At 45.4% G+C, this 13,570-nt stretch overlaps 5 protein-coding genes across 5 annotated transcripts; 3 read left to right on the plus strand and 2 right to left on the minus strand.

Moving 5' to 3' along the window:
* Nucleotides 1–419: 419 nt before the first annotated feature.
* TRIVIDRAFT_44823 (uncharacterized protein) lies at nt 420–1,349 on the minus strand (the record flags this gene model as incomplete). The annotated part of the gene is made up of 1 exon (XM_014096718.1): nt 420–1,349. A coding segment is annotated over one exon (930 nt), but the record flags the coding sequence as incomplete, so codon positions are not given.
* Nucleotides 1,350–2,931: 1,582 nt separating this feature from the next.
* TRIVIDRAFT_67211 (uncharacterized protein) lies at nt 2,932–4,224 on the plus strand (the record flags this gene model as incomplete). The annotated part of the gene is made up of 2 exons (XM_014096719.1): nt 2,932–2,969; nt 3,570–4,224. The coding sequence occupies 2 exons, from the start codon at nt 2,932–2,934 to the stop codon at nt 4,222–4,224; spliced, it is 693 nt and encodes a 230-aa protein (XP_013952194.1).
* An 889-nt stretch (nt 4,225–5,113) lies between these two features.
* Nucleotides 5,114–6,376, plus strand: TRIVIDRAFT_44704 (uncharacterized protein; the record flags this gene model as incomplete). Its single annotated transcript, XM_014096720.1, has 1 exon — nt 5,114–6,376. One exon carries the CDS (start codon nt 5,114–5,116, stop codon nt 6,374–6,376), a length of 1,263 nt encoding a protein of 420 aa, XP_013952195.1.
* An 823-nt stretch (nt 6,377–7,199) lies between these two features.
* Nucleotides 7,200–8,474, plus strand: TRIVIDRAFT_44462 (uncharacterized protein; the record flags this gene model as incomplete). Its single annotated transcript, XM_014096721.1, has 1 exon — nt 7,200–8,474. The coding sequence occupies one exon, from the start codon at nt 7,200–7,202 to the stop codon at nt 8,472–8,474; it is 1,275 nt and encodes a 424-aa protein (XP_013952196.1).
* A 1,784-nt stretch (nt 8,475–10,258) lies between these two features.
* Nucleotides 10,259–11,599, minus strand: TRIVIDRAFT_159631 (uncharacterized protein; the record flags this gene model as incomplete). Its single annotated transcript, XM_014096722.1, has 1 exon — nt 10,259–11,599. A coding segment is annotated over one exon (1,341 nt), but the record flags the coding sequence as incomplete, so codon positions are not given.
* Nucleotides 11,600–13,570: the final 1,971 nt, after the last annotated feature.

Genomic DNA, 13,570 nt, shown 5'->3' on the forward strand with positions numbered 1-13,570 from the left:
GAGTTGGTGCATCGAGCGAAATGTTTGACTCGTAGAGAATTTTGTCTTGACAAATCCTCGGTTCTGAAATAAAAGATCTCAACCGAAGCCCAAGACCAACTAGGGAAATCCTCTCCCATATATTTCCCACCATTCACGTATCGACACGCCCAAATCAGAGCTGTGGAACAGTATTCGCTGAAAATGCCACCAAAATATTTCGCATCGTGCTGTAAGGAGAGACGGCGGGCTACTCCATGGATGGCAACGAGGCGGTCTGTTTGGTTCGTCAACCTCATATACGAATATTGTTCTAGTACATGAACCCAAGCTTCCCCTAGAGCCTCTGCTTTGGGCAGATTGAAGATCTGTCGTATAGAATTGTCCACTGGTGTGCGTATATAAGTCTCATTGAGCTGATGGTGCACATTCTGGAGTGGTTGATTCTCCTGGAACATACCACTGTCACACTCCCATAACAGGCCGGCCATGCTCCAGTGTAATCTTCGGATGGATAAAATCCTTTCTTGCAGGGCCCACGCCCGTTTCATTAGCGGCATAAATTTGATGTTCGGTTCTGGCGTTATTTCTTCAGGTGGTTTGATAGAAAAGAAGTTTTCTCCATGTTGGAGGTATTCTCCTTCTCTCCAGGGATATCGAGCTGAGTGTCTCTCTCTAAGGAATCCATCCGAGCTATCTGATGTGGATAAAGCAGAGATGCATAACTGAGCGTTGGAATAGTAGCTCCCCATTTGGGCTGCTTCGATATTCCAGTCATCAAGAAAGTCGTCGTCAGCCGGTTGGATGATGCAGAGTGCGTCAACCCAGAGATATCGGATCCCCATGATCCTTGTCACAGCAATAGCGTCGCGAATTGTTTTTGGTAAATTTCGGACCACAATTTGATGCTTTCTTTGGCGATAATTATTCTGTGTTGTTTTTGCCGCTTCGTTTCCTGCTCCCCAACAATAACTCAAAATAAGATACACGGGTTGCATTGTGCCGGCTAACTCTTCCTTCGTATCGACAAGCCTGACTGTGTCTCCGTTGTCGGATTGAACATCTATCAATCGAGTTGGTATAGAATCAGATTTTTCTTTGAAGTGCTGGGCTAATTGGCATTTCTCGTGATTTTGACTGCAGTTGATCATCCAATCTCGAGTGGTATTTTGTAGGAGAGCTGTAACTTCGTCATTTATTTTTTCCTTTGTTAGTCCTAGCAATGTGTAAGTATCTTCTGAACTATGACTGCAAAGGTGAAATTTCGTACGCAGGATAGGAGGTATTTCCCGATAAGGCCTCTGTTCGCTGATACGCGTGATGGACGCTGAGTGGCCAAATTCCAGACCATCATGTGCTTGCCATGACATCCAGAATGTAACATGAACATCCCCAGACTCTACCATAGATAGTAAGATAGGGTCTATTTTCTTAATCTCGCGTTTTGATTTTCCATAGTATTCTGTACGATATATTATGTGCGTCCACAAAATTTGACAGCCTCGGCAACCCCCGTCTGCCGAGGCTTGGAGGTCGGCTGGGAGTTCATAGTGGCGAATTAAACTATCGCCATCTTCCGCTAGAGTTGAAGAATGACTTTCTTTCAATAGTTCATGACACTTTTCACATAAGTACTCCTTAGTAGTGACTAGAGACTGCATAGTGAAAAAGATTGGCGCCGAACGGCTCGAAAGATGTTAAAGCCGGCTGGTAAATATTGTGCGTGATTGCAAAATTATCCGGAGAATGACAGGATCGAGAGCAATAAAAGACGGTGACTGTGATTGTTTAGTAATCTTTATCACCGCATCCGGACTCCTGCCACTGTTCTGTTGCAAACTTGGCTCCTTTTTGTAGCCACCTCTCAGGAAATTTGAAGTTGTCATGGGATATTGAACACCAAGGAATCTCTAGAGTATCAGTAAAACTCCAAAAAAATAGATTTAATTTATGAAGAAACATGTGTTTTGGGCGCATTGTCAAAGAAAAGAATTGGCAGATGCGTTAGGCAGCGATGCTGACGAACAGGCTATAAATGGTGCCTAACTAGAGTGATCGTTAGAATCGGTAACGTAATGCTTCTGGTGTCTCCAGCAGTTTCTGCCCAAATCGTATTAATATGAAGACATTCACCTCAGTTCTGGCTGATACTCTTGCCCAAAGAAACGAGCCATTTGTCTATATGAATTTATGCTGTCTTTTTGATACTTCAGTTTTCATATATGCACTCATTGTTAGTGCTATATATACTAATTATTCGCTTGAAATCCAAAATTCACTTTAAAGTGTAAGTGAATTGCTCGCTCTTTAATATCTGTCAAGGCCTATTCAATCCATGTCCCAACGGAATGTAGTGTTGTATTTGTGAATAAAATCTTGATCGGAAATCCCAGGAAATAATGAGATCTAGACCTCTTGATTGAATCTAAAGTTTACACTATAGTTCGAGAGGATGCGCCGCCCATCTCCTCTTACGCCAGCGGACTCACATGCCTCTGTAGAGGTATGTCCTATATAGAAGCACTTCTCAGTATCCGTGAATACTGCTTCCTCAATCGTATCTTCTCGAATCGTCTCAATAATCTTTTTTTCTTGGTAGTGTAAATATATCTTTTGGCTGGATAAATGGAACAAAAAATACCGAAGACACTTCTACTCTGCCCCCTTAATGGGGCCTAGTCCGTGAATGTATTACAGCTACGAATGCATCTTATCGGTGCCTCAAAGCTTATCATACGTCATAAAGTATGTGTGGCTAATCATAATATTTAGACTTTTATCAAAATGTACATTTTTCCCCTTAAAAGTAAAGGTTTGCATGATGTTGTTGGTTATGTTGTTTGTATGGTGTCACAGAAAGGGGCTATAAAAACGAAGAGAGCCCTACCCGGTGAGCAGTAAGAGTATTAACAGCATTTCTTCTTCAAACACGGGAGTCTACCGAAAACGACAATGGGTACACACTATCCACATAAGCGACGAAGTGCAAGGTTAGTCGAGGTAAAGGCACGCCAAAAAAGATTACGGTTAGCAAATGATTCCTTTGGCGCAATACAAGAGGCATCGCCATCTTTTATTCTGGCTCTTCCAAGCGAAATCTTGCTCTACATAAAGAATCACCTAGCAGTACCATGGCAACTATCTTTGGCATTGACCTGCAAAGGGTTCAAGGCGGCTCTGCTCCCCAAAGGCACTCTGCCTCATTTAAAAAAGCAAGATCTGGCCGAATTCTTGCCAACGTTGTCAAAAGATATACCTAACGTCTATTTCTGTTTCTGTTGCAACAAATTACGACCATTGGATTCCAACGTCAGTTGGGACGGGCAGAATCACAGATGGACCATTGGAAAAATAAAAAATTCGCTTTGGACAAGCGACATTTTTCTATTTGGACGTTCCAAGCTCTCGCCATTTTATTTCGACCTTATGAGCCTTTCCGATATTTCCTTCATGAATGCATATCTGGTAATGAATGGCCATTTACATGGGCGCTCTCACGGTATACCACTTCAAAGCCTGGAGCATTCCGCAACTTACGAGGACAATCTCATATTCAACTGCTGTGACTACCACACTTATCCTTTTAATAGCCCGGCTTGTGAACTTGAGAAAGGAATTTTCAAGTTGTCTTTAGATATGGGCCCAAGGGAAGAGAAAGCTTGGAGATTTTCCAGTCAGTCTGTACCTAAGATTGTGGACAAAAAGCTTTATATCGCCCGATTTTTTGCAATAGTTGGGCCGTTGGTGCGATGGGAACATGTTGCAAGGTTGATTGAGTGTATACAACCCTTGATATGCAAACACTTGATGTGTTCCGCGTCGCCACGACGATTGTGTCGCCATTCCGGCCGCACATCAAAAGCACCTGTGGATCGCCGTCTATTTATTAAATCATTTATTGGGGGATGGAAGCGCCTTTGGGATGGCCTCGAGCCTGACGAATTTGACCCGGAAGAAGGATCATGCTTATTGTGCGCTACCGATTACGATATGTCGCTCAAGCGAGATAATGCGAAGAAGGAGTGGACCTTTACCCTTAACACGTATCACTGTCTTGGGTCGTACCGGACACCAGACGACGAATTATGGGCTTATTTTACCAGTACATTCCCTCATACCAGCTTCGGCTTCGATTACAGCCAGCCTCTGGAGGCAAGGGCCAACGCCCAGCTGGAAGAACTGAAATCTCGCCATCTAAAGCTAGATCGTGGAGGAGCCCGGCGAACATGGCAAGAGGCAACATGAATGGAATGAATTTACTCCTTTAACCTTAACATAGAAGACTGTATATGTGCATGTAGAAAAATACTCTCATATGTTGATTTACGTCGATGTGAGGTATGTTCTTTTCAAAACGAATGCTTTTGTGTATGGTGATATCGTCTCTTAAAAGCGAACAAATAAATGAAGCTACCAAAGACATATACATAGTAATAGCTCTTGTCCAACTTCTATAATTTTGGCTTAATATATAGGTACGAACACTTGAAAAAAAGGAACGTCGATCCCGCACCTCAGCGACTAAGAAGAGTTCCGAATGCAACCATGCAGAATAAAGATTCTTCCATTATCATTACTTAAAGATACAAAAATCCTGGAGTATCTAATATTCTCACTACTTCCTGAACTACAGCTATGTTTTGCAACTATCGCTATTTTCTGCTACAATAGCTATTTCTGCTACTATCCGTATATTTTTTTTATAACACCTGCTATAATTACTACCCAGGCCACTTGAAATTCGAAAACGGGATGCTGAATAGCTAACGCGTGGTGATGGATAGCGATTCCCCCATAAAATCAAGCAAGTAATACTCTGGTAAGCCGCTCAGCTGCCTAAAGCAACAAGTTATGATTGTGGTACACAGTGAGTGGGCCATGGCCTGCTTCATCACAAGAATGAATGGCTATTATTTTATTGTGTGCCTCAAAAGTCTATTTGCGCCATGGAGTATCAAAGTGGATAGATGTGCTGTCCAACCCTTGTCACATGCAACCTGAGTGTACGTGTGACTGGCACTCTGCGTACATTGGGTCATTGTCTTGAACTATATAAAAGCCATTCCGTTTCCACCGTCGAATTTATTTTGATCCCTGTGATTAAAAGCATGTATTTTGCTTTCTGGAACACAAAATGTATCGGGGCGATGGACAACTCTCATCGCGCAACCGCCGAAGCCAGCGACTTATTGAGGCCAGGACATCTAAAAAAAGGCTTCATTGTCCAAATGAGTTCATTCATGCGACCATATTGACACTTCCCGTCGAAATCCTCTTGCTGGTGATAACTTACTTGCCATCATTATGGCAGTTTTCTTTAGCTTTAACCTGCAAATTTTTCTCAGAATTAACTCATCAAAGCACCATGCCACGCCTTGAAGGGAGGGATCTCATTGAGTTTCTTTCAACGCTGCAAAGAGATATTCCCGACTTGCACTTCTGTTACTGTTGCAACAAGTTGTGTCCGCTTGATTCGAAGCGCAATTGGAAAAGTGAAGCCCTTTCAGAGACCGCTGGTGCTTTCTGGCATTCAAACTGGTGGTCTAATTCATATGACGACACACACATCAGGCTTCCGGATATTTTTCGCCCCTTCATGTTACGTTCTAAGATTTCATTCATGGAAGCAAACTCAGTTATGAGTAGGTATTTCCACGGCCCCTCTCATGGTAGATCTCTTGATAGTCTAGCACGAGACGAGTCGTTTGAGGATGTTATTGAACTAGGTAAATGCATCAGATTTGGCAGGTTCCGCCAAATCTCTAGAAGGTGTCGTCGTGCCATCCAGGAAGACGTCGATACTGAAATTCAGCTTCCCAAACAAAATCTGAAAAGTTTACCAAGGAAACAAAATGCCTGGAGATTTTCCTTTCGGTCTAGCCCCAAAATCATCGATAACATGCTCTATATTGCCAGATTTTACACGATAGTCGGACCATGTGTAACTGAGGAGAATCTTAAAAAATTTCTCAATAGTATTTCGATACCACTCTGCGGCCACCTCACTTTCTCGGCGAATCCATTATGCTGCTATCTTATGAGCAGCTTGCCAAAACGCTACTTGCGCTCTTGTCCTTACATAGTGCCTTATTGTAAGGATGATAGAAAAGCGATCGAATTCGATCCGGAGCATGATTCATGCTTGCTATGCAGTACAGATTACGATATTTCACTCGACCGGGAAACCAATAACGAAACAAACATCAACATTAGCATTTATCATTGCCTTGGAGCATGTCGGACTCCAGCCAACAAGCTTTGGGGCTACTTCGCAGGTTCCACCCCATGTCCTACTTTCGAGGATAGCCGTCAGGGCCGAGAACTCAAATCTCGTGCTCAAGACTTAGGCCGCGGGTGTAACCGACGAAAATGGCGCGATACAATGTGTTCAGAATAGCCTTTTACTTTCATGTTGCGAATAGCGGATTGGGCGAGTGGCGGTATTGCGGCAATTTCAGGGGTGCGAAGATGTTAATGAAGACGAAGATGTTAATGGAGACTTCATCCATACATCAATGACCGCCATGATCTGGAAGCGAATGTGGGCTCAGTCCTGGGTGGGAGCCAAAAGATGTTGGGAAATGTAAGGCTATCGTGGAAATATAGGGCAGGAAGGTCCAGCAGACTATCATGACATATATGGAATGTATATGGACAATGACACTTCGTACATTGCAATTATACCTCTGCTCATACCTATGTACATATAAATAGAGCCGAGTTGCAGTGTGTGGCCAAAAGTCTGCGACCACATAAAAATCGAATCCCCCTAAAATTTGTATGGAGGCAATTTCTGCTAACTTCTCCCTCCCCCCACAGCTCCAGAAAGACAACAATTAAATGACTCAAACTCTGTTGAAGAATAAATAGGAACTATCGTTTTAATTAAAAGGAAATTTTCAATTCCTGATTTTTATGTGGAGTTATTTATAAATTTTTGAAACGCATGAGTTTTGGAGGAGCTGAGGCCATCTATATGGTTACTCTGGTGTGTTTTGTTCGAACGGAGTATGTACTTAGATAGATCGAGCCACGAAATCTTCCCTAAAACTTTAACACGATATACCACGATTTTCTCTTTCCCTTAAATGCAAATTATTAGATTGAATAATTAGTTTAATGGTACAGAAGGCTTCTATAAGTAATCGCATTGCGCCTTTCTAGATAAATTGTGATTGCGCCTAACTTTCCTCCAAATATTCCGAGCCCCTGAAAACGACATGCGCAAACATCGTCCACCTGACCAGTGGCCACGACAGCCCTTTATCATTGATCGAGAATATCCATCAGTTGGTCTTCAGGCCCTCCCGACAGAAATTTTCCTCTTGATATTGCGCTGGCTACCGGTCTCTGCACGCATATGCCTAGCTTTAACCTGCAAATCCTTGATGGAAACCCTATTTCCCGAAAATATTCTGCCACGACTCGCCGAGGAAGATCTTATTGCACTACTTTCATTATTGCAAAAAGATATACCTGGAGCATATTTATGCTTCTGTTGTCAAAAATTACGCCAACTGATACCAGGCATGGATTGGGCGAGCCATGATCACAGATGGAATATTGGCCTCTTTCAAAATCCAACGTGGCATATCACTTCACACACTACTTGGCATATACCAGCTCCATACTATTTTTCATCGTTTAAAGACCATTTCTACGTTGATTTTATGGACGCGTATTTGGTCATGAACAGCCATTTTCTTGGTTCCTCCCATGGCCTACCTCTTGAGAGCCTTGAACGCTATGTGTCGTTCCAAGACCATTTCGAGCTCCATAATTGCCAGCATAGTACAGCTCTTCAAGACGAAGTCAATCAGAGGTTCCGAAATCCTCCAGGTCTTGAGTATCGTCTTTATGAGCGGAAAGAAGAAGAGCCTCCCCGAAAAAAGACTGCCTGGAGGGTTTCATTCCGGATGATTCCCAAGATTGTCGATGACAAACTCTATTTGGCTCGATTCTACACGATAGTCGGACCATGGGTGCCATGGAGCTGTATGGCAAGACTGCTTAGTAGTTTTTCACCAGAAATTTGTTGCCATTTACAATGTTCAGCAGATTCCAGGCTATTATTCTGTGATTTACATTACGGTTTCATGCAGCAATCGAACCCAGGCGCTTACGTATCTATTGCTCCACGCACACGAACTAGGCAAAGAAATTCGCAGCCACCCAAATTCGACCCGGAAAGTGGCTCGTGCCAGCTATGCAGTACGGATTACGACATTATACTCCATCAAAATCAGGGGAACAAGGAATGGAACTTTAGGCTTAGCACGTATCACTGCCTTGGATCGTGTCGGTCTCCACAAGAGAAGTTTTGGGAATACCTTGTGGGGAACTTGGGCGAGGTTTTTGTTAGTGATCTAATTGGATTTGAAAGAGCCCAGACACCTGTAAGGTCTCAATTCCTGGAATCTCATCGTGGGTTTGCCCGGCAAACGTGGCAAGAGGACAATACGTATGTGGATGAAGTGCAGTGCCGTTTCGACTGAGATGAATGCAAGTAGTAGTTGGTGAATCGCAGCGCAATATTATTTTCTCTGACGTGGATGTACGAATGTGTATCTTATAACGTCGATATTTCCTGTTTTGGGTGGATATCGAAGATGACCGACTTCAGAGAGTATGATAAGCTAGTTTTCCAGACAAAATACAGCAATCAATGAAAGAGATATGTGTGATGATAGAACTTATCCGGCTTCCCTAATTCTAGCCCAATTTTCTTAAAAGCGAGTAGGCAATGTGAAGACTTGCTACCGACCCGCTTAAGATAACAAAGTCGTATGCGCTTCCGATGTGGTGATTGTAGCACCGAGTGAATGATGGACGGCCCGATTCATGACTTTGTAGGCTTTTATTAGTTTAATCGCCGAATTTGAGATCATATGATCACTAATTAATACCGCTGCCCAGCTTCTTAATGTAGCTTCGCCTCTAATCTATCGTACCAAGTGAAATGGGGTCTTTGGAGCAGTACATGCGGCTGTGGATATTTTCGATCTAGCTACGGATCTAGAGTACATATGTAGGTAATACACCTGTACACAAGATATTTTTCTATGTCAATACCTTGGCGTTTGAGTGGCTGTTTTCCCCTAGAAATTCGGCAGCAGTCATCTTAGTCCCCTCTCATTTGCTTTGCATTAGCACCATATGGGGAATCATCCCAACTTTCCCGATGTCTCTTCCGCGAGCCTCCTCTTTTCTTACCCATTTCCAGCTTGCTGTCAACTAACTGCAACAAAGGCTCGGCGGCATACTGCGGGAGATCTTCAGATATCGCTAATGATAGTCTTTCCAAGTATTCCTCCTTGTTGGAACAAGACACAATAAGCTTCTCAGTCACAGATGAGAGGAACCGAGCTCGCCCCGGATCAGCTGCCAATGTCGTCGTAAGCGCCTTTAATTCAGTACAATAGGAAGCCAGAACCGATTCCTCCGGGCGCGATCTTGCAAGGTTCCCAAAAGCAGCCTGGGCGTCTGGGTCAACAACTCCGATAGGCGGAACACCGAGACTGGCTCCCGCCCTGAAGAAGGCGTCCAGTGCTCTAAGATAGCCGATAAAGCACTCCTCACCGAGGAATCGCGATGTAGCTATTTTCAAGAAATGCGAGAAGACGGTGTGCGCACCTGTCCGGTCCAGGAGGGCTTTGTTGGGATCTGCACCGTGGGACATCAGAAGGTCGAAGAGGGCATTGTCCAGAGAATCGTTCCATCGCAGAGCGGGAAACATGAGGGGCCCTGAGAGCATGTTAAAGACGGACATGGTGCCGCGAGCGAAAATAACCCAAGGCGATGGAGCCTCGTTGAGATATGGGGTTATAACCCGCGGCAGCACGTTCGGATCCTCCCCGCGCTGGAGGAGGATGTCGAGGGTCCCAGCCACCGGGGCTGGGCTCTCGCCACTGTTGAGCGACATGGGGGTGAGAGCAGCGAAAAGTGGTGATTCGTCGAAGATATCGAAGAAATCAGGCTGCTCGCGAACTTTCTTGTTGATGTATGATGTTAGGTTGTGCTTGAGTAACTCCTCGCGGTAAGGCAGCCTGGGGTGACAAGTCTCGGAGTTGACTCCCCTGATGGTGACGTGCCCTGTACGCACCATAGCCTCAATGGCTACTTCGTATCTATCCAGAAGTGTCGTCGTCCGTTGGTAATGATGGGGGGTGAACTGATCTGCTTTTAGCGCTTCCGATGCGTAAACCAAGGACTGGTTTAGATGCGAGATGAATGGTCCGCTGTTTAGTCCCCTCCCATGCCTCATGATCCCTGCAACAAGTGAGGTGTCCTGGCATGTCGTTTTGAGAAAGCCGAGGTATGCAGTTGCGATGGAGATAAAGCCGTTGTAGTTATCTGGAAGCTTGTCACGCAAATACCCCTCCAAATCTTTCGTCATGACAAAGTCCTTCACTGTCCTATGAAGAAACTCAACCCGTAGATTTACAAGCTTGAGTAGGCCCTTTGTCTTTTCGTTTATACTGCGACTTGTCTGCTCTCTCTGTTGTGAAATTTGCTCTGGTGGTCCGGATCCTATCGGGCATCGATAGGCATAGTCGGATTCTTCAAACTCCCTTTCCAACTGCCAATAGAGGTCGATATGGAGAGGCTCCAATGCGTGGGAGGCGGCTTGCAGTATACCCGCCATCTTGGCGTAGTCGGCTGGATCCACGCTTTCCAACATATGTTTGAACAACTGCTCTAGATCAGTCGGTAACCCACTTAGGCATTGGCTCAGATCTCTAATTCTGTCGCCGTTGGATAGACTTTCCCGTAGTGATCGTGTTACGAAGAAAGCCCAGAGAAACACGCCATCAGCCTTTCTCACGATCTGCTCTATAAGCCCAGATTTCTCGGAGGTTACTGTTTCAGACTCGATCATAGCCCACTTAGGATGGGTCCGGAGCTGATCACCTACAAACTCCCGGATGTCGTTCCGGGTCAATTCGTGGATATCTAGTCGTTCCTTGCTTTCGCCACCAAAGCTCCTTTCGAATACAGCCCACGGACGACTTGACACACACATTTTAATATGGAGAGAATCTGCCATATCGCAGAGAACCTTGCAGAGCTCAGCATGGTCGCTGTCGTACTCGTCGAGCCCATCGATGAAGAAGCATATCTTCAGTGGTATGTTGTCCGCTGATGCTAGTGCCCGAAGCGCGGCCGTAAGCTCAGGAACGGACCACGGTTCTGCGGCAGTCTGCCAGCGTCCGGCTTTCGCAGCTTCCCAACGGCTGGGGCAGATCAGTGGGACGACTGAAGGATGTTTGTGACAGACATCGAAGAGCAGAGACTGGAGCAGTCCCTGCCATGATTTCTGTATCGGCGTCCCCGCAATCCAGAAGAAATGCACCGCTACAGCGAGAGTGTCTGCTGAGCCCGCCCAACGCGTAAGTAAGTCCTTTGTCTGGGAGTGTTTTGCGATGAATTTCATGAAGGTCGATTTCCCAGACCCCGGTTTGCCTGAAATCCAGAAGGTGCCGCTTCCAGAGTTAAACCACTTCGATAGACGCGAGTCGAAAGCCCACTGAAATGTGTTTTTGTGTGCCTGTGGTACAGAATCGTGGCGAACTGGTCGACTGGCGTAGTTCAGACTGGAGACGATTCTCTCCGCGAACATGCTATCCTCAGCCTCGATTAGGCTAGCCAGTCGGTTGTTGAATAGTCTGATATCGGTACCCGTAAAGGCCATAGAGCCACCTGTATCCGAATTCACTGATCGTCTTTGAATATCCAATCTCAGATTCTCTACGTCCTGAGAAATAGAGTCAATGCGGGACTCGTGCTCTGGTCTGAAATGTCGTTTCACATCGTCGAACGATTCGATGGTCGTCTTGAGCTCAGATATTCGAGAGCTGGCATAGACGTCAGAATCTTCTAAACGATTAGGTGCATCTGAGGACCGCGTTGCTCACCTAAGAATGGACCCGGAATGACGCGTTACTGCGTGGGACAGCCGCTCTACGTTCTCTGGGCTGAGTTTCCTTCCCAGCTCGGAACCCGCCCAGGCTCTTATTTCTGCCTTCCATGATTGAGATCTACTTCCTGAAACGTCTTTGGGTGCATTTCTGATAGCCTCAATTAGCGCCCCAGAGCTTTCCAGTGAAGAAGCGGCCAGTTCTAGCAGTGCCAGCTCATCCTCTGGTGGCGGTGATGGACTCTTTAGCAGTCGCTGTTCCAATGAAGTACGCTTGTTGGAGAGTGCCAGCCTGGATTTTCTAAAACCTTCGAGTATGGAAGTCTCGTCTTTTTTTTCGAGCGTCGAGGAAGCATTGGATGCATCGGAGGCCGAGAGCCACTGTACACTGAACGCTGTGACAGTGAGGATGTCGCCCGCGACACCAAGCGCTGAGATGGCATCCATGAATGAAGGGCGTGCAGAGTCGGAATCAACAGGATGAGGGTATTTCAACCTTGAAGGGGGGAACTTCAGTAAGCGGCACTAGAGATGAAATTGAGGCTCTTATTGCCAAACAGCCCAACCGGGTATTACGGTTGACTATAAGGCATTTTGTCCCAAATCATTTTCGACCCTGTAAACTCCATGCAATATGCACTCCAAAAGCAGATCCCACTTATCACTTTAGCGCTTATACGAAGTAGATTCGAGGAAGATACATGCAAGCTAGCAAGGATTCTAAGAAGCTAGCAAGGGCCCATACTAATACAATAACCCCTGCACTTTATAGCCTCGTCAGCACTTTGTTTTACAGCTGGGGAAAGCACCTTTAAACTGGAGTAACAGCAAACAAAACAACAGAAACTTCGCCTGTCGGACCGCAATAAAGCCACGGCGCGAGAATAAGTCAGGGAATCATATGATCTAATTGCCGCGGCTGTGACCCCCTGAAACGGAGCTGCGGGTACAGATATAATCACGCAACTTGATACATGGGTATTCACATGGTGCACGTTACTTAATATAAACCAGTTGTTCTGAATTCTTCCGTATTTCCGTGGTGCCTGTCATGGCTCATGCAACTGGCCCAACCCGAAGCCCACGAGCCGGATCGTAATTTGAAAATGGCATACGTGGCCCTCTTACCCATGTAAGCCACCTTGCCGTTCTGCCACCGTTTCGCTCTATGATGACCCCTATGCGAGATAAGAAGCAATTCCAGCTTACATGTATTTAATGGTGCTTGCATCTCGCCATTCCCCAATCCAAACTGGATCCAAACTGGTTTGCGCCCGCGAACTCGCTAACAAAGAAGAGACAACGCAAGAGTGTCTTTTCTCCATGGTATACATTTTTCTCGAGTTTTATTCGAGTCATTGCTGTCCACACCTTTTTCACCAGATACTTCTGTTAACGCAATGCCGTAACTGGTTTCGGCTAAAACATTATCGGCTTCGTCCTGCGTCTCATTTTGCATTGCCATCGCTTTAGAGACCACCACCTGCACTATCCCGATGCGGCTCTTGTTGAGGGAACGTTCTTCTAAAGGTGCCAAAATCTGCAGCCAAACTGGAACATCCTTAGCTACTGTATCTCTTAAACGTTGGGGATCTGAATTTATGTTCGCATCATTCAGCTTTTTGTTGTGGGCAAACACTTCAGTGACCATGTCGTCTTCCAACTTTTTAATAT

The sequence above is a fragment of the Trichoderma virens genome (genome assembly GCF_000170995.1).
Source record: "Trichoderma virens Gv29-8 chromosome Unknown TRIVIscaffold_87, whole genome shotgun sequence".
In the NCBI taxonomy this organism is placed as follows: domain Eukaryota; kingdom Fungi; phylum Ascomycota; class Sordariomycetes; order Hypocreales; family Hypocreaceae; genus Trichoderma; species Trichoderma virens.